At 40.5% G+C, this 26,622-nt stretch overlaps 1 protein-coding gene across 2 annotated transcripts in view; it reads right to left on the bottom strand.

The window, feature by feature from the left end:
- LOC128701528 (protein Shroom) overlaps positions 1–25,823 on the bottom strand; it is a 942,770-nt gene extending 916,947 nt beyond the window's left edge. Inside the window, exon 1 of one of the 2 annotated variants that reach the window (XM_053795246.2) lies at positions 25,668–25,823. In XM_053795246.2, the coding sequence (XP_053651221.1) occupies positions 25,668–25,726 (59 nt within the window). In that variant the 5' untranslated portion in view covers positions 25,727–25,823. Of the gene's footprint in view, positions 1–9,865; positions 10,090–25,667 lie in introns of those variants that run through there. The other variant, XM_053795245.2, reaches the window with a different exon arrangement.
- Positions 25,824–26,622: the final 799 nt, after the last annotated feature.

Raw genomic sequence — 26,622 nt, 5'->3', positions numbered from 1 at the left:
ACTGTGGTCGTCGGGGTCTGTGATAGGCCAAACTCTTTATGGAAAGAGTACATACCTATTGCCGGTTTAGTTCTCACACTAATGGACACTGGACACTGATTTACCAGGTTATTGGTGCTTGCATGCTCATATATTCACCACAACTAAGTCCGTCTTCGCCCCGGACAATAAGGTTAAGTTTCCAAGGAATTAAGCCATGAGGGTGTCTGTGTGCTTACCCTGCTTGTCGTTACTAGTTACCCTCCATCACATTTATGTAATTAAGTAATTGATGATATGCTTAAATTAAGAGTTAACATATCTACTTTAAAATAACTTTAATTACACGGAACTGCCTCCAGACGTAGATCGTTAAAAAATAAACTCCAATAAATGTGTTAGTTGCACAGCCTAGCTAAACAAACATCTCTTGCCGAACATTAAAAGTTTCATTTACACAAAATTTACTTTGCACCTGCTCCCGTATCTCTCACCACAGTAGGTTATGTTAGTGTACAAATTAGGTACCAGACCTTAAATCTTTTAGCAGGAACCAAAATTAAACACTAGTTATATTAGGCTATGTAGGGGATGGGAGAGGGAACTATATCGTCGCTTAAATAGTTTGCAATGGGACGGTTTGTTGGAGGGTGTTTATAAGAGCACTCTTCCCGAGGTGCTAAGAAGTTACTAAAATGTCACAAGAACACAGTGAACAACACACTTGATCTTTTGTGATCTCTAGCCACTTCCCGTCGTAAGCGGCTCTCTGGGTTACCAAGGATATATCAAACTGTCGATGCCCTTGATTTTTCACTTAGTCAAACGTCAACAAATTGTCTTGGTAAACAGATGACATACGAAGTGGAAGTCACCGCAAGTACACAATATTTACCAACATAGCTGGAAATTTACGTGTAGACAGTTCAACAGGTCACTTTTTCGCGGTCTAGTTCCAGACGAAGCCTTACGGTTGACAGCCTAATTAATCAGGTTGTTGGTGCTCCTCACACTATAGATCTCCTAGCCCGGCTGGTCAGGAACCGAAGAGGTATTTAGATCCCTCTTGAAAGCGGCTAGGGAGTCTCCTACTGTATGTATGAAAGGAGGGTGTTGAGGTTTCAGGGCCTTTTACACTTATTGAGTTACCTCTTTGTGTACTTAATGAACCTTTGTTTTTCAATGAGGTATTTTATACCGTCTGCTGGGACTCTTGCTTGTGATTTCGGTATGGAGATTAGAGATAAATCCCTCTAGAATTTTCTAGGTATAAATTATGACTTATTTTCCACGTCAACCTTCGAAAGACTGCAGGTGTTCCCAGTAATTTAGGTACTTGTATTCATACAGGAAGTGTAGTCTCTATACTATATTCTCCAGATCTGCTAGTTTTGCCCTCGTAAGGATGACGCTGTTAGCTTGTAGCAATATTCCAACCTGTAGAGAATAAGTATCATGGATTTGTCATGCGGTTACGACTAACACTTCAATAATACGCAGACTATAAGTTAAATGATGTAGGGTATCACAAGCATAACTCCTGGCCATGACTGACACACACGCGCATATATATATATATATATATATATATATATATATATATATATATATATATATATATATATATATATATATATATGCCAGGGGGTGGAAATCTTTAGCTCAAGTACATTCACACTTCTCAGTGCGTCATCAGGAGCTATGCAATGTTGCAAGACAGCAACTGAAGGAGTGAGGGGAAGTTTTCTCAGAGTAGCGCAGTGCGGGTTTGTCACCTGCCACGTGTGTATGGTTATCTGTAAAATGCATGTTACATCATATAATGTGTAAATGTCAGCAGATAAGCAAAAACCGTACCGTAAGAAGCTGAGATTGACTCGTTCCTCTCTGAACACATGTTGGGTGCTCGATGACAGCCAACGCTTACAAGTAATGTTTTCTTTAGTGTCTCCATCACATTACAAGGTGGTCATGACTGGGATACTTTAGTACTTCTTACTCATCTCCTTGAAGCCTGGTGTTGCATTTTTTTTTTTTTTTTTGCGCCTTCCAGCTTTCTAGCATCTCCAGTGTCCTGAGCAGCATACTGAGAATATAAGTAATTTCAGCCGTAATGTTGATAAGCATTCAACAGCATCATCTGGAGCTGCGGAGGCGATGCTCCCTGGCATCTAGTAACACTTCCCAGTCCAAATATCCCATTTCATGGAAATGAAAGGTTCGCTTAATCTTGATGTATTTTTTTTTTTTAAGCAAGTCGAACTCTCTTAAATTCTGTGGATTGTATCGTGTGACATGTATTTATTAGTAACTTAGGATTTCTACCCCTTCCTTAAACACAAAAGTCGAGTATATCACGTCCCATCACCTTCGACATGTCACATTCGTGGTGGTACCTTCATGCCTCTTCTTGTCACCTAGAGTGCACTACATACATGTATCGTGACCTACCTTCCCAAACTCTGGCATTTGCCCTCGATCAACTGTAAAGACTGCTTGAGATTTTTTGTTCATTTCCTCGCATACCTCCTCGTTATTTTATATGAGCACTTCCCCGCTCTTGTTTAGTGTGCTTACTAGGTCTTTTACCCACCTTTTTATTTTAATGTGACTGAGCAGTCTGCTGCAAAAGCAGATTAAATATCAGGTTAAATTCCTTTATTCTCTCTTCATAGCTTAATCGTCTTAGTTCTGGAGGTAGTCTTATTGCAAATCTCTGCACCTTGTTGGGTTTTCCTACATGCTTAACCAGGTGGGGCTCTATGTTCATACTATAATAGACCTGACATCTGTTAGCTAATCTCTGAATTGCCTTCTTTACACTAACTTTGCATTGCTTCAGATGCGCGATTTATGTGCACTTCTGCCAACATTTTTTGCGCGTGCGCGTGTGTACGCGTCCATACAGGTTTACCAAACGTCACTACACGACTAAATGGATTATACACTGCCTGCTTGTCTGTCGTCTCTCTCACTCTCATGCCACGCTGAGTTACCCTATAAATTGTTATACGATTATTATAATTATTTTTCTTCATTTAGTGTTAATATAACCCATTCCTTAATATTTACATGACAACATTTTCATCAAATAGGGAAAATTTTTAAGTTGACTTTTGCCTATTTAGGTAAATACCCTAACATTTCCTGCGTATATATATATATATATATATATATATATATATATATATATATATATATATATATATATATATATATATAATATACTACAAAACACTCGCTGATAAACTTTTCTTCTATTATTTACTGTTTTAAGTATGAGTAAATGTCAAGGTGGGATGCAGCTACAATATTACTTTCCTACGAAATACGTATCACATAAAGCAACTGCTCTTGAATTCATTTACCTGTGACCTGCTAGTGTTTTTCTATCCTCGCAGCTCGGTCTGGGGCCAGGCTTCTCTATTGGTTGCATTTCTATCAGAATGTTGCTCATGTATCTTTACTTGTAAGTTACCTGTAGACGCTTCCGGAGGTCACAGCTACCGCGGTCCAGTCCCAGACTTGACCTCCTAGTCGATCAGACTATTGGTGCCGTCGCCCACAGCCCGACTGATCATCCCAGCTCTGAGCAGGATGAAATGTAATGCTGACAAAAACACATTAACGTGCTAGTAATAAATGTTTAAGGTATGCACAAAAGCACACACGCTAGCCCACACAACAGTCTGGCACTCTGCAGGCATAGCAACATTAATAGCAAGTCTATAATTATTCGCCTTAAAAACAAGTTTCCGTAAACCGGAGTGGAAGGCAAAACGCCAGGATTATTATATTTATGGAGAAGCACTAAACCCGTAAGAATTATACAACGTTTGAGGAATAAGAGGTTACTACATCAGTCTGACAGATTTACTCATGCGACTAACTGCGTTCCTATGATTGATATTTTCATTATTTACTTCTCTTCTTATATTATTCCTTATGTTAGATACAGAGATGTTTAAGTTATATAACACTTTCCTTCATGGTATTTTCTTTGGCTAACTTATTAATTTCATCATGAAGAACTAATCCACTATGTGATGGAATTAAAAGTCGTACATTATTTCCTTTTTTTCGAGTAACTGTATTAAATCACTTGCCTTCAGTGATGACACAGAATCAATGATCACAGAGTCAAGCTCAGTGTCACACATTTAGTGATATTATCATGGCAATTATTATTATTATTATAATCAAAAAGAAGCGCTAAGCCACAAGGACTATACAGCACTATCATGGCAAACATTTCAGTTTAGAGTGTAAACTCCTAGTTGTTAATTTTTATGCCTAACTCGATGATTGCTATAGTTCATACTTAGGGAGGTGGCAAAAAGAGTAGATGCAGTTCTGCCAGTAGGCTCCTGTTTAGATCCATCAGTGTGTATAATTTATTATTCCTGACAATTAAGCGAAACGTCTACAATAAAGACATCCAAATGGTGCACGTGTGTTTTAACTTTCAATTAAGAGAGATTTTTTTTTAAACAGTTGTAAGTTAAAGTATGACAAGTGATGAACTTCTTGGGAGCTCACAAATATTAGCAACAATTAATATTTGTGATATGATACAAGTAATATTGATAAAACTGATAAATCTCAATGATGTAGATGAAAGTTCCATGTATTTATCCCGGGGGGGGAGGGGTAATTGCACGTGTCCTTGAGGTGTGAGAACTGAAGCAGTCACCACAGTGAATCACCAGCGACAACCACAGAGGAATCCCGTCTGAGGAGCCCACTCAGCCTGCCTTTCTTCCTTTAGGGTTCTGTGCAACTCTTCTTTAATACTGGCGAAGGGCTCTTTCTCGAAGAAATTTGAGCTATCTATCCCTTGCTTGGTTCAAATCTTATTGCCTTTCATTCACCAGGCACAGTATGGCCCTACAGGTTTAGCGCTTATTAATATACTCTAACCGCGTTGGCAAGGTGCCGTCTGTCTTGCGATAGCCTCTCCTGAAAACTGTTTTTAAACGCGTTTAGGTGCTTCAATATCTAAAGAATGAGGAATACAGAATTAAATATTTGTTTTAGATTCGGCTAGGTTACTTTAAATTAAACTAATGTAAATTTAAGCAAGTTATCCGCCAATAAGCATCCCGTCTGGGGCAATGTTTCTATGTTCATTGGAAAGCGTTAAATAGGTACCGTTATTAATAATAATAATGGATAACCATGTTTAATCAGAGGAAGGAGAGGGTAGCGCTGTTCTTGGATGAAGAGTCCTTCGCCAGCATCAAGGTAACCTCCCTCCTCCCCTTCCTTGAAGGGTCGGGGTAGTGTATGCTGGAAGCCTCCTCCTTATCGCAGCCTAGATAACATCACCAGGACTACCAACCCTCCACACTTCTATTCCATATTTGTGTAAGGCTAGACTCTACCCTTTCCTTCCCATCTCGTTGACACATCTGTGAGTTACCTGTGACCACCTTCAGGAGTTTTTATTCGCACATCCTGGCCTGAGGTCAGGCATCATTGGTAACCACCTGCTCTGCTAGGTTATTTCTGCCTGCGGCCCACAGGCCCACACAACCCGGTTTATCCTCCACTTATAGTGAATGCAGCTGCAGCCTTTTATATTGTGGGTACAGAATGTGTAGCCTTACACCTGGTGTGTGTAAAATGTAAGACTCTCCTATTCCGGCTTTAAAAGTGTTTGCCACATGAATCTTATCCTAAACACACCATCAGACGTGATATACAAAACCTATCCTGTGATGGAATATGACATTGATAAATAGCTAGCTTTTGTTGCTACAGTGAAACTATTATACGGAAGAGGACATTTCTGTCTCTTGAACGTATAACATAACAGGTAGAGCGCACAGTTTTGATTACATTCAGTATACACCTTCCCTTGTGCATTAATAGTTTTTTGCCCTGTAATATTTCTCAATGTAGGAAGCTTAGTCTGAGATCGGGCCTCGGGGGTGATGATTTCTGAACCATTAAGACATCGCACTGTTTCAAATTCCTGTACCTGACGTGGAGGACGACATACTGCCAGAGTACAGAATGAATAAAATACAGGTGCAACGAAAACTTTTATTTTAACGCTTCTCTTTATATAAATTTTGTAAGTCAATGACCTATTATAATTATCATTGTTTTTACTACAATTACACTCATGAGCGAGTTTTGAACCAGTTGGGGTCATATAGTGCCTGGGGGAATGGAAGGCATTCAGGCTAGATTCAAAGAATTGTAGCACAGGTCCAATTCCTTTGATCAAGAGCCCCTCACCTTGAGAGCTAAGTCAATGACTTTGTAAAGCTTTACAGAGTGAATTGCTGTCAAAAGAAATGCTTGTTCTCCACCAGTCTTTTCTTCGTTACTGTGTAGTATGCCTAAGTATCCGAATTGCAAAATCTTGAAAACGTCTACACCACCACTGATGCCTTTCAGTAGGTTCGAGAGCTATGCTGACTAACTTTAACAAAACGTCTGCAATGCCTAAGCTTGATCAAAAGTTTGTGGGTCCTTATCGAGTAGTTAAACATATCACTGGTAATAAGTATAAGGTTAGAGAAATTAGTACTGGTCAGTATAAAGAATCGCATTTAGATCATATGAAGTTAGTATGTGATGATAATGATGTTCCAACCCAGACTAATGTGACAGACCCTGACAATCCTCCTGATCCTGTACTCTCTACCTCTGATACTCAGTCAGACGATCAACCTGAATGTCGTTATTCCCTACGTACACGACAGGTATTGAGAAATCCTCAAGTATCATTTGTAACTACCAATTCAGATTTGCCTCAAATACAACATGAGTTAGCCAGTGCAACAGAGTTTGATCCTCCCAGAGATGACACCCATTCTGCATATATCAATCTCACCCTAGCAGAGTTGGGGTTAAATGTAAATAACCTGTATAGATGAATAATTACAGTATCAACTTATCAGTATTCAAGATTTTTTTTTTTTGTGTTCACGTTCTCTCCAAATTCTGAGAGTTAACAGTCTAGATTTGAGTGCACCGAATCTGCCTTTCTGTTAAACACTTCTTTCTTTGTAGATATTCCTTCCTCAGAATCCGTAGATCACATGAATATAGATCGATCGATCAAATTTTTTTTTATCACTTCTATTGTGTAATCCCAACGTTGAGTTTCATTCGATGAGTTGTGTTATATTATACCTTGTATTGCATTACAGTTTTATTACAGTTTCAATTATGTAAGCTTCCATTCCAATATTCTACTTATGCATGTTATAATGTTCAATTGTTGTGGACTTTGACATTGTATAGAATCAGCCCAAGCCGTACACCTGCCGTCTCTAGTTTGTATTAGTTGTATGTCAGGACGACATACGTTAGCGTCGCCGAGCTCTCAGTAGCAGTACCAGTGCCTAGTAACCAGTTACCAGTAACCAGTGTACCAGTAGATGACTCACTACCAACCGTCTGCGTGAATCACTGACTGATTATTCATATTGCTGCTGACCATAGCAGGATTTCAAACACCCTCACCCGTAGGCACTATGGGTCAGTCGTAGTTAGGCAGCAGAGAGAGGCAGGTCGGCTGTTGGCGCTTTCCATACTTCCCGTTATATATTATACGTACTACCAGCCTACGTGAGTATTTTTACCCATCCACGTATCGAAAACCCACATGACAAAGTATCCGAATTGCAAAATCTTGAAAACGTCTACACCACCACTGATGCCTTTCCACCGTCACTACGGATGCCCTTCTACCACCACCACCAATGATGCCCTTCCGCCACCCCATGATCTACACCGAGCGTCTGCCCTCAAAGTGCTTCTGCAGTTACTTCCGGTGGTGTGGTTCTGGTCACCCAGCTGTTGCTACGCCTCAATCGGCCTCGTCATTAGTCGCACATTCTCATTTCCTTCCTAAGACGGCCTTGATGCCAGTGAATAGCACATGACCAAAGGAACTGGAGTTGCCCTTGGTTCAAGCCTGATTACCTCCCATTTCTCAGGAGTGTATAACCTCCAACGGGTTTTCCCATAAATATAATAATCTATTTTCCAAAGTTCGTTTTGATTAACGGGGTTTAAAGCTATCGACTATACGAGGGTCAGTGAGGCTTCATGTAAATGTTTCATCACCAGGCATGAATACTTACCTAAAAAAGGGATTAAACTCATCATACTTTTATTCATTGACAGTTTATTAAAACTTAATTTGAGTCCATACCTTTCATATGCATTTAGCTTTCCTACTTCTACGCTGAGGGCAAATACATTTCTTGGTGTATATATCCTGCCTCAAAATTTGTTTTAAACGTCTATTCTCACTTGTAAATATTGGGTTTGTTTTATTCCCATCATACAGAGGTGACAGACATTAAAGTGTATGTGTGAGATAATTTGGAATTCTTTCATTATCAATACCTCCTTGAAGTGACTGGCTTTTCGGCAGGGAATGGCCTTGCTTTTTAGGTTAAACTAGGCGATTCGTGTTATTCAGCTCCCCCACAGAGAGGAGTTGAATAACACGAAAGGCCTAGAGCTATTATTCAACTCCTTTGGCTCGGTGGAAAACGGCCGTCGTGTTGAATATATATGTAGGATTAAAATCCCTAGTCTTGGTATTAAATATTTGTCTCGATCATGTACAGGTGAATTCCCTTGAAGGGGGTGGGTTCCTTGATGCTGGTGATGGGCTCTTCATCCAAGGAACTTGAGTTACCCTCCATTCGGATCAATTACGATTACCTCCCAGAATAGCAGTCCTAGTAACAAATTCAAGTTGAATAAACTTATATTTAGAAAATATATAGGAAAGATTTGTTTGGCAATACTTTTGTGTAAGTGGGACTAACGAGAACTTTGGAAAACTTCAATAGATTGAGAGAATACATCAGTGGGAGTGGTTGGGTGTTGGACCTGCCTACACATGAGAAAGTGGGCTTACTAAGTGACGCATAATTAAGTTTATTTAGGTACAGGTCGACATAAGTATAATTATCATACATAGTAACACATGTCCTTGATAATGTGAGAAATCACGAAAGAGCTTGAAACCACTATTTTTTCAAGTGATTGTTTTGTATATTATGATATCACCCGTTTACTGTGATCTAATTGCACAGTAACATGTTTAAATTACCCAGGATAACCCCCCAAAAATTGATTTATTTTCACTGGGGTCCTGTAATGTCTTATTTAAAGCCTAGCAGTGAGTTACTGTAGAAATCAGTCATGATTATTCCTCAGGCGTTGTATGACCCCTACAGATTTAACGCTTCCCCAACCATATAATTTAACCTTAAACAAACTAGCGACAATGGTGTGACTTAGGCTGGTGGATGTCGTTCCAACCTGGTCTACCTCAGCCAAGGCCAGGCTGGTGTCAATGACAGTGACTGCATCACACAGCCAACGCCAAGGAAACCTGGATGATATTTCCCACTACACACCAATGAATTCAAACGGAAATTATTAATACCTAGTTGTACGCCACCGGACACTTCAACATTTCCTCTAGGCTCCTACAACTGTTGGGGTCAGGGAAAATTATTTTTTTGGTATAAGTTTTCGTTATTCCAAGAAGAGGTAAAACACACTGACGATGAACTGCCGTTCATCCTTCTCTTTTCGTTTTACGGGCATCTTGGCGAGTCCAGGAGCTAAGCCCTGACCCCTGCACTCACATTTAGATAAGAACAATTTGAATACGCTAAAGTTTAATGCTACCAAAAGTGGTGATCTCTGAGTGACCTGTTGAGCCCTGTCTTCAGGCGAGGGTCTCGCTGCTGGCGGCTCCTTCATTACACCTTATAAATCCTACGCTACTTGGTCTTGTTTGAACCCTTGACCACGGAGCGAAGGCATGGCTTGCAAAACTCCCTTTACTAAACGTGTTCCTAGGTAGTAAAGGATAAGTTAAAATAGTGGATCTTACCTGTTCTTTGAGCTGTCTCTGTCTCTCCTGGTCGTCCGCGATTTGAGAAACCCCAACACCTTTTTCTGTTTGTCACTCACCATGTTCAATATTAACTTAACATGTAAACACACATAAAACACTACTTTCCATTATCTATTCACTGTGCACACAATCACATTCAAACTCATAGTAATTCACTAATAAACATAGATAAAACAGCAGCGGTTAAACTCTCCATCCACTTCGCACACGATATTATGGTTTGAGCGGTGGCTGCCGGGGAGTCCCAGGAAAGAAACGTACAGCTCAGATATACAATACTATAACCATTTTTACCACATTTTGAATGCTATATGGGTTCCGGGTATGATTTATATAATGGAAAATCTATCAATAAAGTAAGCAAGATCATAAATATAGATGGTAAAGGTGTAAAAGATGATAGTTTAACGCCATTTCTTTCTTACGTCCGTCAGCCGGCGTCATACCAGTGGTAAAATTCGATACCAGAAGTCGCAGGTGAGCTCATCTACTTGTCTCCAGCATTTTACTGATGTTACCTAGCAAAGAACGCTACTCCAAATCTTAGAACAAAATAGAGAACCGTCAGTGTCATCGAGAAACATTCGATCAAGGGTTTAGCTCCTCTGTTTGGATGTAGCCGTATACTTTCTCACATAGGTTCATTTCCCCCCTCTGGGTTTGTGACCTCCTGGCCCGGCCTGAGGGGTTCAATTTAGGAATCCCTGTCCTGTGATCCTTTTTTTTTTTTCTAACTCTCCTAGGTAACAATTGCAAACTTTTGCTATGATGCAGATTCTCCATTCATGGTTATTCGTACAAAATTCACTGATACGTATGATTTCTGCTATAATTAAATTTAGTAGTCATTCCAGGGGGATGCATGTCTTGATAGTGATAAGTTTTCTTAGGATTTTTAACCCTGGAGGGTTAGCCACCCAGGATAACTCAAAGTCTGTGCGTCATTGAGGACTTTGTCTTATTTCCATTGGGGTCCTTCAATCCTGTCTCCCAGGATGCGACCCACATCAAGTACCTACTTATGCTAGGTGAACAGGGACAGTAGGTGTAAGGAAACATGCCCAGTGTTGCTACACACCCGTGGATTGAACCACTGACACTCAGCACGTGAGGTGAGAGAGTTGCCTACCGAGCCACGGTCACCTGTGAAGGGCTCTTTATCCAAGGAAGTGGATCACACCTGATTACGTCCCATTCCCCACACGCTGTATGACCCCTATGTGTTTAGCGCATCTTCATGAGTGTAATAGTACTTCAGCATCGCATTAATAATAGCAGTGATAATACAGAATAAACAAATACAAGAAACAGTGTGACATGAGGCCACTAAATTTCTGAACCTATAACAAAACAAATTAATAATGCTAACGTCTACCCCAATACCGTAAGTCAAAATTATTGATGAGAAACAATAAGAATATTAATTTGTTAAGAAAAGAGCTGTAAATAAGTTGACAACATTCCACACCAGGTTTCATTCTCCATTGTAAGGATTCACCATGACATGGAAGACCTTGTTTAAACAAACCAAATGGCTGACCCATGAAGCTACTGATCCATTGGCTTTAACCATAGTCCTACTAACATGGCTGTTATACGATGGACAACCTATTTGGTCATTAATCCATAGACTAACTTACCCATAGGGCTATTCACATAAAAGGCCTGAAATAGTTTTTAGCAGGAGGCTATTACCCTACAGGCATATTGTTCCATGAGAATATGTACTTATAAATCCATTAATCTGTGAGGCTTTTGACGTTTCTACTAATCCATGTGGCTACCGACCCAGAAAGCTATTGATTTGTAAGGGTGTTTACTGATTCATGAGGCTATAGACTCATTAGGCTATTGACCTACACAGTTATATGACCCTGGTGGTTTAGCTCCTAGTTTTGATAATATCGATTCACAAGGGTATTATTGACCCTCTAAACTATTCCATGAAGCTTGCAGTATTTGATTCTACAGTATATACCAGCTGCCTGCAGTACATGGGACATGTACACAATCTGACTACCATAAATGTATTAATGTGCACATTGCCAAGTTAAACTCTCAGAAATTTAAGAAAACAAATCATTATTTATATATTTAAAATGTTATGCTTCATGTGATTTGATAGCACACAGTTCAAATTCATTAATGAAGCTTAATTGATTATTAAAGAATAAAAAGGCACAATACCGTGACTGGAACAATACACAAATAACCTGCATATAGGAGAGGAGCTTACGACGACGTTTCGGTCCATCTTGGACCATTTACAAAGTCGTAACCTCCTCTCTCCTCTGTGCTGGTTATTTGTAAACTGATTATTAATTTGACTGAGTTGATTTGGCCATGCATAAAATTATTTTAATTGTCTAAAGGCTTCTAAATATATAGAATACGTACTTACTATGGGATTATAATTTTCGTACGGTAAGATGACCATAAATTACAAAGAACGTGTACATAATTTTTTGAAAAAAAAAAATATTAGGGCCAGTTTATTCCTTGCTTATAGTCAAAATTATTATTCTTGTCCAAAGATTAAACATGGTTTGTAAAAGGACATATGGAACTAATGTGACATTTTATTGTGGCAACGTTTCGCTTTCCAAGAACTTAACATGGGAAACGTTGCCACAATAAAATGCCATATTAGTTGCACATGTGTCTCTCACCTAACATACTCCAAATTTATTACTAAATCTTAAATAAGTAGCGAAAAATAGGTTAGACGTTTCGGTTCGTCCTGCACCCTCATTAAATCGTTCAATAGAAATCAAGAATTGTTCTAGCCACGGTATTGTGGCTTTTATTATTATGTTACCTTCGTTAGTTTAATTCTGGTATGTGACAACTTTCACACCTGTCCCTTTCTGCTTCGGAATTCTCTTCTTGGATCTAGGCTAATTTGTATTATTACATTATTACCCTTTTAACTGCGGGCCTATATAATTAATTACAGATCCATTTATTTATAGGGCCATGCATTAGCATATCGTTAGCAAAGTTATTGGAAGTATTTTTTTTAAAGTATCTTATGTTCTTATGAACAGGGGTGGATGCCTTTATGCTGGTGAAGGGTTCCTGATTTAAGGAATCGGAGCTAACCTTCCACTGGATCAAACCTGATTGCCCATCCCTATTCTATATAGTGCCTACCAGTGTTGATCTCCAGCTGGTTACTCTCTAATCACTAATAATGAAGATAGAAAATAGATAAGGATAGAGAAACGCGCTATATCTATGATGTCTAAAATTCTAAATCGTGTGATGGTGAGTGATAGATGTGAATAAATCATCTGATGGAATGATATGTCTGTCTAAATCATTTGATGGAGTGATAGATCGGTATAAATAATAGAATGATAGAATTGTTTAAATCATCTAATGAAAAGCGAAATGTTTGTCTAAAATCTGAATGAGATACAGATGTGTTGAAAACATGTGACGGAAGAGTGAACTGGAACATTTCCTTTTCTTCTCGTGTTACACTGCTATTTCTTCGTTTCTGTCGGGGAAGAGTATATGGTAGTGATGAATGGTGCCATAAGGATAACAGAGAGAAAACATAGGATAGGTGGTATAGGGATGCTAAGAGAGGGACCTAACGTAGGATACGTGTGGTAGCCGAGTTTTCTCCAGATGATCCTAACATAAGCCAGATGTAGACTTACGTCTAAATGATCCCAATATAGGAAAGGTGTTGTAGAGTTGCCCCCAGATGGACCCAACATAGGACTTGTGCACTGCGATTTCTTATTAATCCCAACACAGGAATGATGTTGCTGAGATGCTTCTAGATGATTCCAACATAGGTGGGGTAGGGCTATACCTAATATTAAAAGAAACGCCCATAGCGTTAATATAAAGAATAATATTTGCATCATACGCACAGATCAAAAATTTATAAGATGAAGGGGCCCAAAAACTCATCACAGAGAACATCAGAGAGAAGCTGTTGCAACTGAACCACAGAACAAAATTACGACTGAAAATTGAACCAAATTGTGAGATACTGTAGACCTATGTGCATGTGTGTCTGTATGTACTCACTGAGATATGTTTCAGGGTGTCGAGTCTCGCTTCATCGTGTGTGAATTGACTTCCTTCTGTCCTCCATACTACCCTACATTACTATTATTATTAATAGTAGTAGTAGTAGTAACTAGAAATCAAGCTTAAAGAGACTAGCCTCACGGGAGACGTGTCGACGTAATAGATTTGAAATTTATTGCTTATTTAATTAACAATTATTTCCGAGCCCCCTTCTTTTTTTTTCTCCCGTAGAAAAAAAAAACTGTAAATGAGCTACAGGAGCGTAACTCCGTCCCGGTGCATGCGAGTATGCACTGACAGCTCGGTAAGCCCGTCATAATCTGAGCAGATGGCGAGGGAGAACATTCAGAAACGCCTCAGACAACTGTATTCTGGCTCAAATAACCAGCCAGCCGGTCAAATGACACCTGTGCTCGCGTCTAAGGCCTGACTCTCTCTGCTTCCTTATGCTGTCAACGCCCTGTTTATCCCACCACACCCATCCACACAGCAACACCCAGAGGTGTGTAATGAATCTGTGAATACAGAACCAAAAAGTATGTATCTTCGCATATACAATAAGAACATTATTTCCCATTTTAGGACTAAAGACTTCTTGACAGTTTACAGGTGGAATGCAGATACACATCAGTGTAAATTTTCTTATTTCTTTTAAGAAATTAAATACTACCACCACACATTATCCATTTTAGGGACAGTAGCTCAGTGGTGAGACTGTCCGACTCACAACTAAAAGGTCCCAAGTTCGAACCATGGGCCAACGAATCATACAGGCACATTTTTCCTTACACCCGTGCTGCCCCTGATCACCTAGGGGTAAAAATAGGTAGGTGTGTGTTAGTCGACTGTCGTGGGTTGCATTCTAAGAATATTTTTTTATGCAGTTGTGTTAGTAACTCCGGCCCTAATGCCTTGTATCTAATGATTCTAATGATGTTAATTAAAATTATCGCTTCTCCATTACACTAGATGCTCTTACTCTCTACAACACACCACTTCATTACCTCCACTCTTACCATTATTTGCACAACGTGAGTTAGTGCGGCTATCAAAACTTATTCCTTGGGTAGCATTGAAAATAAGTTGTGCAGTTAGTTTTGTTGAAGGGTTTGGATGTGAGAAAGACCTACCTAGTATGGGCCAGTAGGCCTGCTGCAGTATTCCTCCTTATGTTCTTTACCCTACTCCCGTCCTCTCACTATCTCCCCCTCTTTCCTCCACCCTCACTTTCACCCTGCCACGCTGTTCACCATCACTCCCACTCTCCACCCTCACCATCACTCCCACCAAGGCATACATGCAGGTGTGACTGGGTGTGTGAGGAAACTCGATGAATTGATCCGTCACCTGAAACCTGTGAGGAATGTTTGTTGTTGTACCTTGTGGAACCTGAGGCTTCACTTGTAGCTCGATACCCCTGCTGCAGGAGGGTGTACTCACCTACTTGTATTTGCAGGGTTCGATTCATAGCTTCTGGCCCAGCCTGTTGTACCACCTGCTTGTGTTAGCATGCGAACTACCTACTTGTGTTGGCGGGGGTTGAGACACGGCTCCTGGCACCATTTCCCGACACTCATCGACAGGTTTTATAAATTTTTGGCTTTCAACGCCTTATATCTACTCCTGAAGCTGTGTATATTGTGTACTCGTCTAATATTTGCAACGTCGAATCTTAGCTCCTGGCCCCGCATCTCACTTCTTATCCATGGGCTATACTGACTCGTGATCTCCAATAAGCTGTCATGGCTATTCTTAAAGATATGTATTATGTTTGCCTCTATCACCTGTAATATATTTAGTTTCACTTTCTGTTATCTCCGTGGCTTAACCCAGCATTTTAAACTCTGTCCCTCTTTACTAGATCCTGGTCTGGAGGTTCCTCATCCTGAGCAGGTGTCTGCATATACATGCCTGAAAATGAGCTCTCTTCACGTTTTTATTGAGTGCCTCAGTACTCGGAAGCAATGTCTTAAATTTTGACAAAAGACGTGTACCTTTTTCTCCTGTCCTTGAGAGCTAAACCTTGCAGGGAATGTCTGACATTTTTTCCATCCTAACATTTCTAACTATAGCAAATTATCTTCCATGTCTGCCAAGAGACCTAGGCTTTGCAACATATTCCCTGCTTCAAAACATTTACAGTTATAATTAACATGTATCTGTATCAGAACCAGTGAGCGCAAGTGCAGACAGCAGTTGTAAATTTATATGACTACATTTAGCAACTGTGGCACCTGTATTAAATGATGAAACGTCCTTGACTTGTGGGCTCCATCACAACTTGTGGTCAGCTGTCTCTCTGTATAATAATGCTCTGAAAACTCAGACATCAGTGTTCACTGATAACTTTGATATTCTGACATGCTTGAGTTGGTAAACATGCCACTTGGTGAGGAATGATTACACCAGCTTTCTCGTGTATGCTCTTCAATTCATGCCTTTGGATAACTAATCCACTGCATATCTCTATAGGTATAGATGATCTCCCAGTAAGCACTGGACTGCTAGAATTGTTTGACCTTCATTGTAGTCAGACGTTCATCACACACCATATCAACTGCCTTGTTTTCCATGATATAACTTGATGAGGCGAAAGAGGAGAGTTCAAATGCAGGTGATGTTCTTTACGAACCTTAGTTGTAACACCACAGCTAGTAGCTACCACTTCTGGTACTATACTCATGGGATACCAAGCCAGTGATGATTCTTTTTAAATCACTTGTTCCTTTAGGGTGGAGTACTTCTGTACTCAAACCTGGAGAATATACAGAGAACTTTCACTACACGTATAAGATAATAAAGCACATCAGTTACTGGGAACCTTTGAAGTCCCTTGACCTGTACTCCTTGGAACGCAGGCGAGAAAAAATACATTATAATCTACACATGGAAAATCCTAGCTTCAGGTATGGTAGCGGTTAAAGATTACGTGCACACGGATGCTCTCTTTATTTTTTTCAAACATATTTCACCAAATTCGCAGTTAGATTTTTTTATACTGCCCTTACTTGTCCAGTTAACACATCCATCTACGGCAGTGGCATCCGGCTGCCCTGTTGCGCAAGCTGACTGCTCTACCAGAAATTTTTCTTCAATAATGACTGATTTAGTAATTAGCATGTCTGTTTTTCCCCCAGGCAAACATTAAGGCTCGAATCACTGCTAGTTCAAGGTTCAGTATGTTCTTTTTAATAACACGAGCAGAGAAACATTAATTTGTCATCAAAATGCTTCTGCAGTCATGATGAAGCTTTTTTTGACATCATCATGGGATGAGTAGCATTCATGCACCTCACTTGGAGCCCAACTCTTTGATTTATCACTGGTGATGTCTTCTAATAACTTATGGAATGCAGAATCACTGCTATGTTTGGTGTCACCTCCATCAACTAGTTTTTATTCTCCTAACCATGAATCTTCTTCGACGACAGTCATGGCAAGGCATCTATTGAATGCAAATTACTGACAGGAGAGGACAAGACGGAAGAAACTGGAGAGGAAGAGATGAAAGAGATAAGAGCAGGAAGAGGAATATGAGGTAAAAGAAGACTAGTAAGAAGAGGAGGACGATGAGAAGGACGAAGAAGAGGAGGAGGAGGAGATGGAGGAGATGGAGAGGGAGGGGATAAAGCCACACCTTACAAGTGCAGCGGTGTCAGTCAAGTGTCCCAGGGCGTCACCCCCTACACCCAAACACCCCCACCTCTCTGTTACGTCATGGAAGCTGAACCAAAGGAGTTCATGACATATCATGCGTATGACTTATCCGCAGGATGAACTACATGCTGAACAACCAAGGTGTGAACACTTATACATACGATATAAAGAAATAAATGTATTTTTCACAATTCAAGTGGTGATGTCAGCCAAGAAATTTAAGTTAGTCACTGCAAATGGGTAGCACACGTTTAACATTTTCTTTAACGATCACTTCTCAGAAAACGATTATTCTTCAGTCGTAAACTCGTGCTAAGAAACAAGTCTACACGAAGATTTAATTCGAATTATTAACCAGTAGAGTTAATAATAAGCCACTATGGCCTGTTTTCTATTTAGGCTTTCTGATACTCTTCCCGGGATACGACCCACAACAGTCTGCTTACAACAAAGCTACATTTGTCAGCTCGTGGTTCAATTCGCGATTCGATCCCCGGACCTGTGAAAACATTCGATAAGTTTAGATTTAGAAAGGCTATAGGAAAGTATTGGTTTGGAAATAGGGTAGATGATGAGTGGAACAGTCTGCCTAGTAGGGTTATTGAAGCTAGGACCTTGGGCAGTTTCAAATTTTGGTTGGATAAATACATGAGTGAGAGGGGTTGGATTTCAGTGGGACTTGAACGTGAGTAAATTGAATTGTCAAAACTTATTGGTAGGTAAGACACATGGACAACAGTTAGGCAATACCCTCATCAAGGTCATTGATATATATTATAAACAAGGGTTAAAGAAGAGAGGAGCTGTAGATTTCGATCTACAGATGAGGTCTTTTTTAAACCATACCCCCGGCCGGGATTGAACCCGCGGTCATAGAGTCTCAAAACTCCAGCCCGTCGCGCTAGCCACTAGACCAGCTAGCCACAATAAGATTCATCCAACTAGGTATATTTCTACACCATAGGAAAGTTAGCACAGGCACCTCTGTGACCACAAATGCAAGTTTTTACAGACGAATCTCCAGCTAGCGTGGCCGTGACGAACTCTAGCTCAAGTCCCTTCACTGCCGTCAACATGACTTAAGAAATCGTAATGACACGATTGCAAATAAACCATACCCCCGGCCGGGATTGAACCCGCGGTCATAGAGTCTCAAAACTCCAGCCCGTCGCGCTAGCCACTAGACCAGCTAGCCACAATAAGATTCATCCAACTAGGTATATTTCTACACCATAGGAAAGTTAGCACAGGCACCTCTGTGACCACAAATGCAAGTTTTTACAGACGAATCTCCAGCTAGCGTGGCCGTGACGAACTCTAGCTCAAGTCCCTTCACTGCCGTCAACATGACTTAAGAAATCGTAATGACACGATTGCAAATAAACCATACCCCCGGCCGGGATTGAACCCGCGGTCATAGAGTCTCTAAACTCCAGCCCGTCGCGCTAGCCACTAGACCAGCTAGCCACAATAAGATTCATCCAACTAGGTATATTTCTACACCATAGGAAAGTTAGCACAGGCACCTCTGTGACCACAAATGCAAGTTTTTACAGACGAATCTCCAGCTAGCGTGGCCGTGACGAACTCTAGCTCAAGTCCCTTCACTGCCGTCAACATGACTTAAGAAATCGTAATGACACGATTGCAAATAAACCATACCCCCGGCCGGGATTGAACCCGCGGTCATAGAGTCTCAAAACTCCTATGGTGTAGAAATATACCTAGTTGGATGAATCTTATTGTGGCTAGCTGGTCTAGTGGCTAGCGCGACGGGCTGGAGTTTAGAGACTCTATGACCGCGGGTTCAATCCCGGCCGGGGGTATGGTTTATTTGCAATCGTGTCATTACGATTTCTTAAGTTCCTTGATGTTGGTGAGGGGCTCTCGATTTAGGGAATTGGATCTGTGCTCCAGTTCCCCGAATTAAGCCTGAATGCCTTCCACATCCCCCCCCCCCAGGCGCTGTATAATCCTCCGGGTTTAGCGCTTCCCCTTAATTATAATAATGCAGTCACGATACTGTGCCATTTTATTCTTTGAACACGCTGCTGAACAAGTTTTCATTGGGAAAACGTGGCCACCAGGCTCCGTGGCCTGGTGGCCACGGGGCCTGGGAGCCTGGGGGCCTGGGGGCCTGGGGGCCTGGGGGCTAACGCTCTCGCTTCACACGGCGAGGGTGTAGAAACACTGGACGTATTTCTTTACACCGGTTGTCTATGTTCCCCATCAGTAAAATGGATACCTGGGTGTTAGTGGACTGGTGTGGGTCGCATCCTGGGACAAAAACGACCTAATTTGCCCGAAATGCTCTGCATAACAAAGGGCTTTCTGTATGTCATTGATGTCAGCTAGGACTGTATATCTTGTACATGTACGTGTAGAAATAGATATTATTAACTTATCATCTACACAGAACGAAACATTGTCCAGATAAGAGCCAGTTCTGCAACCTTTGCTTTTAACATAAAAGAAAGGAGGAACACTGTAGCAGGTCCTTGTCAAACCCAAACCCACTAAAAAATATTCGCCCAACCCATTATCAATGATACTCAAGGAATCAGTTTTGATAACCCTATTAACTCAAGTGCAAGTCCCACTCAACTCTACCTTCACTTGTTTACACACACCGGAAGTGTGGCAAGTCACGTGATGAGTACAGCATCCTCCTGAGATGTTGGCGCTAAGATGCTGCAGGCACAGAATATCTCACATGAATTTTCAAAATTTATCCTGACTTACGCCGAAACAAAATGACTTATTTTAACATAAGTTTCTAGTTAAGATAAAACGGTTCAGAAGCGATTTCAACTATTTTCATTTAAGGCAGGAAGTAACCTGTATGACTTGCATAGCTTTGCAAGACTTACACAACTTTTCAGTCAGGGCAGGAAGATGTAAGATTTATATTGTTTCACGGCAGGAAGATGTAAGATTTATATTGTTTCACGGCAGGAAGATGTAAGATTTATAGTGTTTCACGGCAGGGAGACGTAAGATTTATAGTGTTTCACGGCAGGAAGATGTAAGAGTTAGTGTTTCACGGCAGGAAGATGTAAGATTTATATTGTTTCACGGCAGGAAGATGTAAGATTTATAGTGTTTCACGGCAGGGAGACGTAAGATTTATAGTGTTTCACGGCAGGAAGATGTAAGAGTTAGTGTTTCACGGCAGGAAGATGTAAGATTTATAGTGTTTCACGGCAGGAAGATGTAAGATTTATAGTGTTTCACGGCAGGAAGATGTAAGATTTATAGTGTTTCACGGCAGGGAGATGTAAGATTTATAGTGTTTCAATCCCGGTAAGATGTAAGAATTATAGTGTTTCAGGACAAGAAGATGTAAGATTTACAGTTTCAGTCACGGCAGGAAGTAAGCTGTAAGATTTTGAGCATACCAATCAAGTCAGGAAAAAAAGTAAGCTGTAAGACTTACCAAGTGTATCAATGAAGGAAGGTGTAAGACTTACGAAGTAGTCCAGTGAGGATAGTCATCAAAGACTCGTGCCAGGCTGAAGTTCTGGTGGTACACAACTGACGCACACAATTATAATCAGGCCAAAGGTTGTGAAGATAATAATCGGAAGCCAGGCAAGCAATTAGAGGTCTGGAAAGATGTGTAAACTTCCCCTATGTGGGCCAGGCCTTTCAAGTTGTGTCTTGATGCTGATGAAGGACGAGTTTTGATTCAAGGAATTATTATAACCATTCTCTACTTCTTGGGATGGAACCTAAGTACTTCCCATGCCTCACTGTATGACCCCTCTGGGTCACACAGCTCTTCTGTGGAATCTACCTGAAGGTTGTTTCGGGGAGCCAACGCCCCTATGATCTGGTCCTCGACCAAGCCTCCTGGTGGATCAAGGCCTCATCAACCGGGCTGTTGCTGCTCGCCGCATGTAATCCAACGTAGGAACCACAGCCCAGCTGATCGGGCACTGATTTTTAGGTATTTTTATAGTTCCTGCTTGAAGGCAGCCAGGGGTCTGTTGGTAATCCCCCTTATGTATGGTGGGAGTCTGTTGAACAGTCTTGCGCCCCGGATACTTATTGTGCTTCCTCTTAGTGTACTCATACCACTGCTTTTCACTAGGGGGGGACGTTGCAACATCTGCCGAGTCTTTTGCTTTCGTACGAAGTGATTTCTGTGTGCAGATTTAAAACTAGTCCCTCTAGAGTTTTCCAGGTGGAATTTATGATGTATTTCGCCTGTGTTCTAGGGAGTACAGGTCAAAGAACATACGAATGAAGGAACACTGCAACAGGCCTACTGACCCATGCGGAGCAGGTCCATCTCCACCCCCCCCGGATTAGCCCAATGACCCACCCAGTCTGGTCACCTCCACTCAAGGATGGATCACGGCACCAGACCCAGCAGCACAAGCTAGTCAGGTCTAACTCACACCCACCCACTCCCACTCATGTATTTATCTAACCTACTTTTAAAACTACACAACGTTTTAGCCTGAATAACTGTACTAGGGAGTTTGTTCCGCTCATCCAGAACTCTATTACCAAACCAGTGCTTTCCTATATCCTTCCTGAATCTGAATTTTTCCAACTTGAAACCATTGCTGCGAGTCCTGTCTTGGCTGGAAATTTTCAGCACGCTATTTACATCACCTTTATTTATTCCTGTTTTCCATTTATACACCTCGATCATATCCCCCCTAATTCTACGCCTTTCGATAGAGTGCAGATTCAGGGCCCTCAGTCTATCCTCATAGGGAAGATTTCTGATACATGGGATCATCTTTGTCATCCTCCTCTGTACGTTTTCCAGAGCATTTATATCCATTCTGTAATACGGTGACCAGAACTGAGCAGCATAGTCTAAATGAGGCCTAACCAAGGATATATAGAGTTGAAGAACAACCTGAGGACTTCTATTATTTATACTTCTAGATATGAAGCCAAGAATTCTGTTAGCTTTATTGCGAACACTAATGCACTGTTGTCTTGGTTTTAGATTACTGCTAACAACAACTAAATCCTTTTCGCAATCAGTAGTATTAAGATCTACATTATTTAGTTTATATGTGGCATGGTTATTTAACTGTCCAACATTTAGAACTTTGCATTTGTCAATATTAAACTGCATCTGCAACTACTCAAACCCACACTATTTGCAGATGACACTACATACGTCTACTCTCACCCGAGCCCAGTCATGCTAGCCAGTACTGTAAATACCGAATTACAGAAAATATCAACCTGGATGAGGACCAACAAATTTACTCTAAACATTGACAAAACCTACTGCATTCAGTTTAGTAACAGAGCTGCAGATGTGTCTCTTAACATAATGATACATATTTCGCCTATCATAAAACTCACAGAGGGAAAATTCCTAGGAATCCACCTTGATAATAGACTCAAATTTCAAACACATATACAACAAATTTCCAAAAAAAATTCCAAGACCGTAGGCATACTATTGAAGATACGGTACTATGTTCCACAGTCAGCCCTCCTGGCCCTATATCACTCACTTATTTACCCCTATCTCACCTATGGAATTTGTGCATGGGGCTCAACAACAATAAACCATCTCAGACCACTAATCACCCAACAAAAGGCTGCAGTCAGAATGATAACAAATTCCCACTACAGACAGCACACTCCACCAATATTCAAAACTCTGAACCTACTCACAATACAAAACATCCATACTTATTACTGCACCTACTACATACATAGAACACTTAACTCTGACATAAACCCTCCCCTCAAACATCTCCTTACCAACCTCAACAGAACACATGACCATAACACAAGACACAGATCACTCTTTGATGTTCCTCGTGTCCATCGCACGCTATGCAAAAACTCAATGCACATAAAAGGCCCTAAAATCTGGAATTCATTACCTGTGAATATAAAAGAAACACTGTTTATAAATTCAAGTCTCTTCTCAAAAATCACTTACTCACCCACAACTAAATAAATACTGATAATTGCATCTCATAAATTGTATCTCATAAATTGTATCTCATATATGTATCTCATTATTGTATCTCATAAATGTCAACCTGTGATCCAATCAAACTTTGTTACTATTTAACTTCATTACCTAACATAATACTCCATTCTACTGATTACACAGCAACACAGTAAATGACCATATGACCTGTCTTTGTAATACTCATTTGTACTAAATTGTTATCTGTTTTACAATAATTTTTGTACCACTGAATATATCATTGCTTAGTTAATCTTAAGTTAATTAAGCCTGCCCATAATGCTCTGCATACAAGGGGCTTTAGCATGCTGCACTTTAAAAATTGTATTCCGTGTACTTCTTTGTATCATGTTCAAATTAAATAAATAAATAATTAAATAATAAATAAATAAATACTGATCGTACAGCAATGCAAGCAACCATACGACCTGTTTTTGTAATATTTGTGCTTAATTGTTATCTGTTTACAATAATGTTTTACCACTGAATACTTCATTGCTTAGTTAATCTTAAGTTAATTTTAGGCCTGCCCGTAATGCTATGCATTCAAGTGGCTTTGGCATGCTGCATTTAACTGTATTCATTTGTACTTCTCTGTATCATGTTCAAATAAATTAAATAAATTGCATCAGTCTATTCAAATCATCCTGGAGTGCTCTAGTGTCCTCATTAGAATGAATTGGACGGCCTATTTTGGTGTCATCAGCAAATTTGCTTATGTCGCTATTTATTCCCTCATCTATGTCGTTTATGTAAATTTTGAACAACAACGGGCCCAACACTGACCCCTGAGGAACACCGCTTGTGACGTGCCCCCATTCTGATTTCTCCCCATTTATGCAAACTCTCTGCTGTCTATTTGTCAGCCATGCCTCTACCCAGGAAAAAATTTCTCCTATTCCGTGTGCCTTAAGTTTCCTCAATAGCCTCTGGTGTGGAACTCTATCGAAAGCCTTACTGAAGTCCATATACACAATATCATATTCATTACCATGATCTACCTCCTCAAACACCTTAGTGAAAAAAGTTAGTAAATTCGTAAGACAGGAACGCCCCTTTGTAAAACCGTGTTGAGATTCATTCATCAATCTGTGCCTGTCAAGACGGCTACGAATTGCTTCGGCAATTATTGATTCCATAAATTTTCCCACTATGGAGGTAAGGCTTATTGGTCTATAGTTCGAAGCCAAGAACCTGTCACCTGCCTTGTAAATAGGTATTACATTTGCCATTTTCCACTTATCAGGCACTATGCCAGTTTGTAGTGATATGTTAAAAAGATTAGCCGAAGGTATTACCTGGAGTTTACCTGGAGAGAGTTTGCCAAGTTCCTCTTTACATTCCTTTAACACCCTTGCAAACAGTTCATCAGGGCCTGGGGATTTGTTAGGTTTTAGTTTCTCTGTCTGAGGACCATGTCACTAGTTACCGCAATCGTACACAGTTTATTATCCTGTTCTACACAATCTATTATTTCAGGAATATCGCTAGTATTTTCCTGGGTGAAAACTGAGAGGCAGTAGACACTGAGAATTTCACACATATCCTTATCACTGTCAGTGATCTGACCAGAGTTACTCTTAAGTGGGCCAATCTTGTCCCTAATCTTACTTCTGTATAACACTTCAAACGTTCCCAGTAATTAAGGTGCTTGACCGAACTAATAAGCAAGCACCTTAATTACTGGGAACGTTTGAAGTCCTTGGCCTATACTCATTGGAACACAGGCGAGAAAGATACATCATAATCCACACCTAGAAAATCCTAGAGGGACTGGTCCCAAATCTGCACACGGAAATTACTCCCTAGGAAAACAAAAGACTGCATACGGTGCAACATCTATTCAATGAAAAGCAAGGGCGCCATGAGTACACTAAGAGAAAACACAATAAGTATCAGGGGACCAAGACAGCCTTCCATCATACATAAGAGGGATTACCAATGAAAATAATAATAATCATAATTTTGGAAGGTCTGTGATGTTTGCGCACCTCTCACAAAACAGCTGTTGAATGAAAGATGTTCAGTGTGTATCCATGTGTTTCGGGATGCCCTGCCTCAGTGGGAGACGGCCGGCGTGTTAAATAATAACAGTGTTAGAGAACTAACCTTCTTGAAGGTTTCCTAAGGAGCTTCACGACGTTCATAAGACTCCACTTGCTGCTCATGGTGTCAGCTGCTGCTGCTGCTGCTGCTGCTTCAGGAGGCTCCTCACTCACACACACGATACAAAACACGAGTTATCATTTTACCAGGTAAATTTCATTTCTGGTATCACTTTCACTGGCAAATTCAAACATTATCACCGTTACGAATCACTTTTTTAATATATATTTTAATAAAAAGTTTGTAATAAGTAAGAACAAGCACAGAGTTATGGAGTAAATCACACACTGCTTAAAGTACAAAAGAGTGGTCCAAGAGCTAGAGGTCAACCCCTGTAGACACTACACGAGTACGAGGGTCATTCTTTGAGAACAAGTGGGCAAGTGTCGTCGCCAGCTGTTATAGTTCCCTTCCGGCTGGTGACAACAGCTGACCACCTGGAGTGCTGGACGGAAGCTCATCCACTGTAGTACACTGATACAGAAACGCTGCCAAATTGCTCGTACCGTGTAGTATTTAGTACAAGTGCAATCCTGGTCCCCGATCAACTTAATCCATGTGATGATGTATCATCCACCAAACGTTCCAAGACCATAACGAACGTTTTCAGTAATATTTGCTCTTTTTCATGTGCCATACAGTCTTCACCATTCTTATCAAGACATTGGATTTACCTAGTTTGAACCAGTAGGCCTATGATACTAGTTTTTTCTTATGATATACTACTTTTCACTAGAGTATATATATATTTTTTTTAAGTGGTAGGAGAGTGCAATCTTGTCTTTATTTGTTGTGTCTCTTGGTGGTGGTGTGAGATAAGTTTTGGTGAGTTCTCTGGGCAGCATCCATGTTGGAGGTGCTGGTTTCCGGCACACAGCCACACCTTCCATGGCTCATCTGAGGGGGAAAACAAGCATATGTATTACTGTCGAGTGATACAGAAGACCACAGATGCAAT

This window comes from Cherax quadricarinatus, chromosome 78, assembly GCF_038502225.1.
Source record: "Cherax quadricarinatus isolate ZL_2023a chromosome 78, ASM3850222v1, whole genome shotgun sequence".
In the NCBI taxonomy this organism is placed as follows: Eukaryota; Metazoa; Arthropoda; class Malacostraca; order Decapoda; family Parastacidae; genus Cherax; species Cherax quadricarinatus.
The sequence above is the reverse complement of the archived record's forward strand: the minus strand, read 5'-3'. Positions and strand labels throughout refer to the sequence as shown.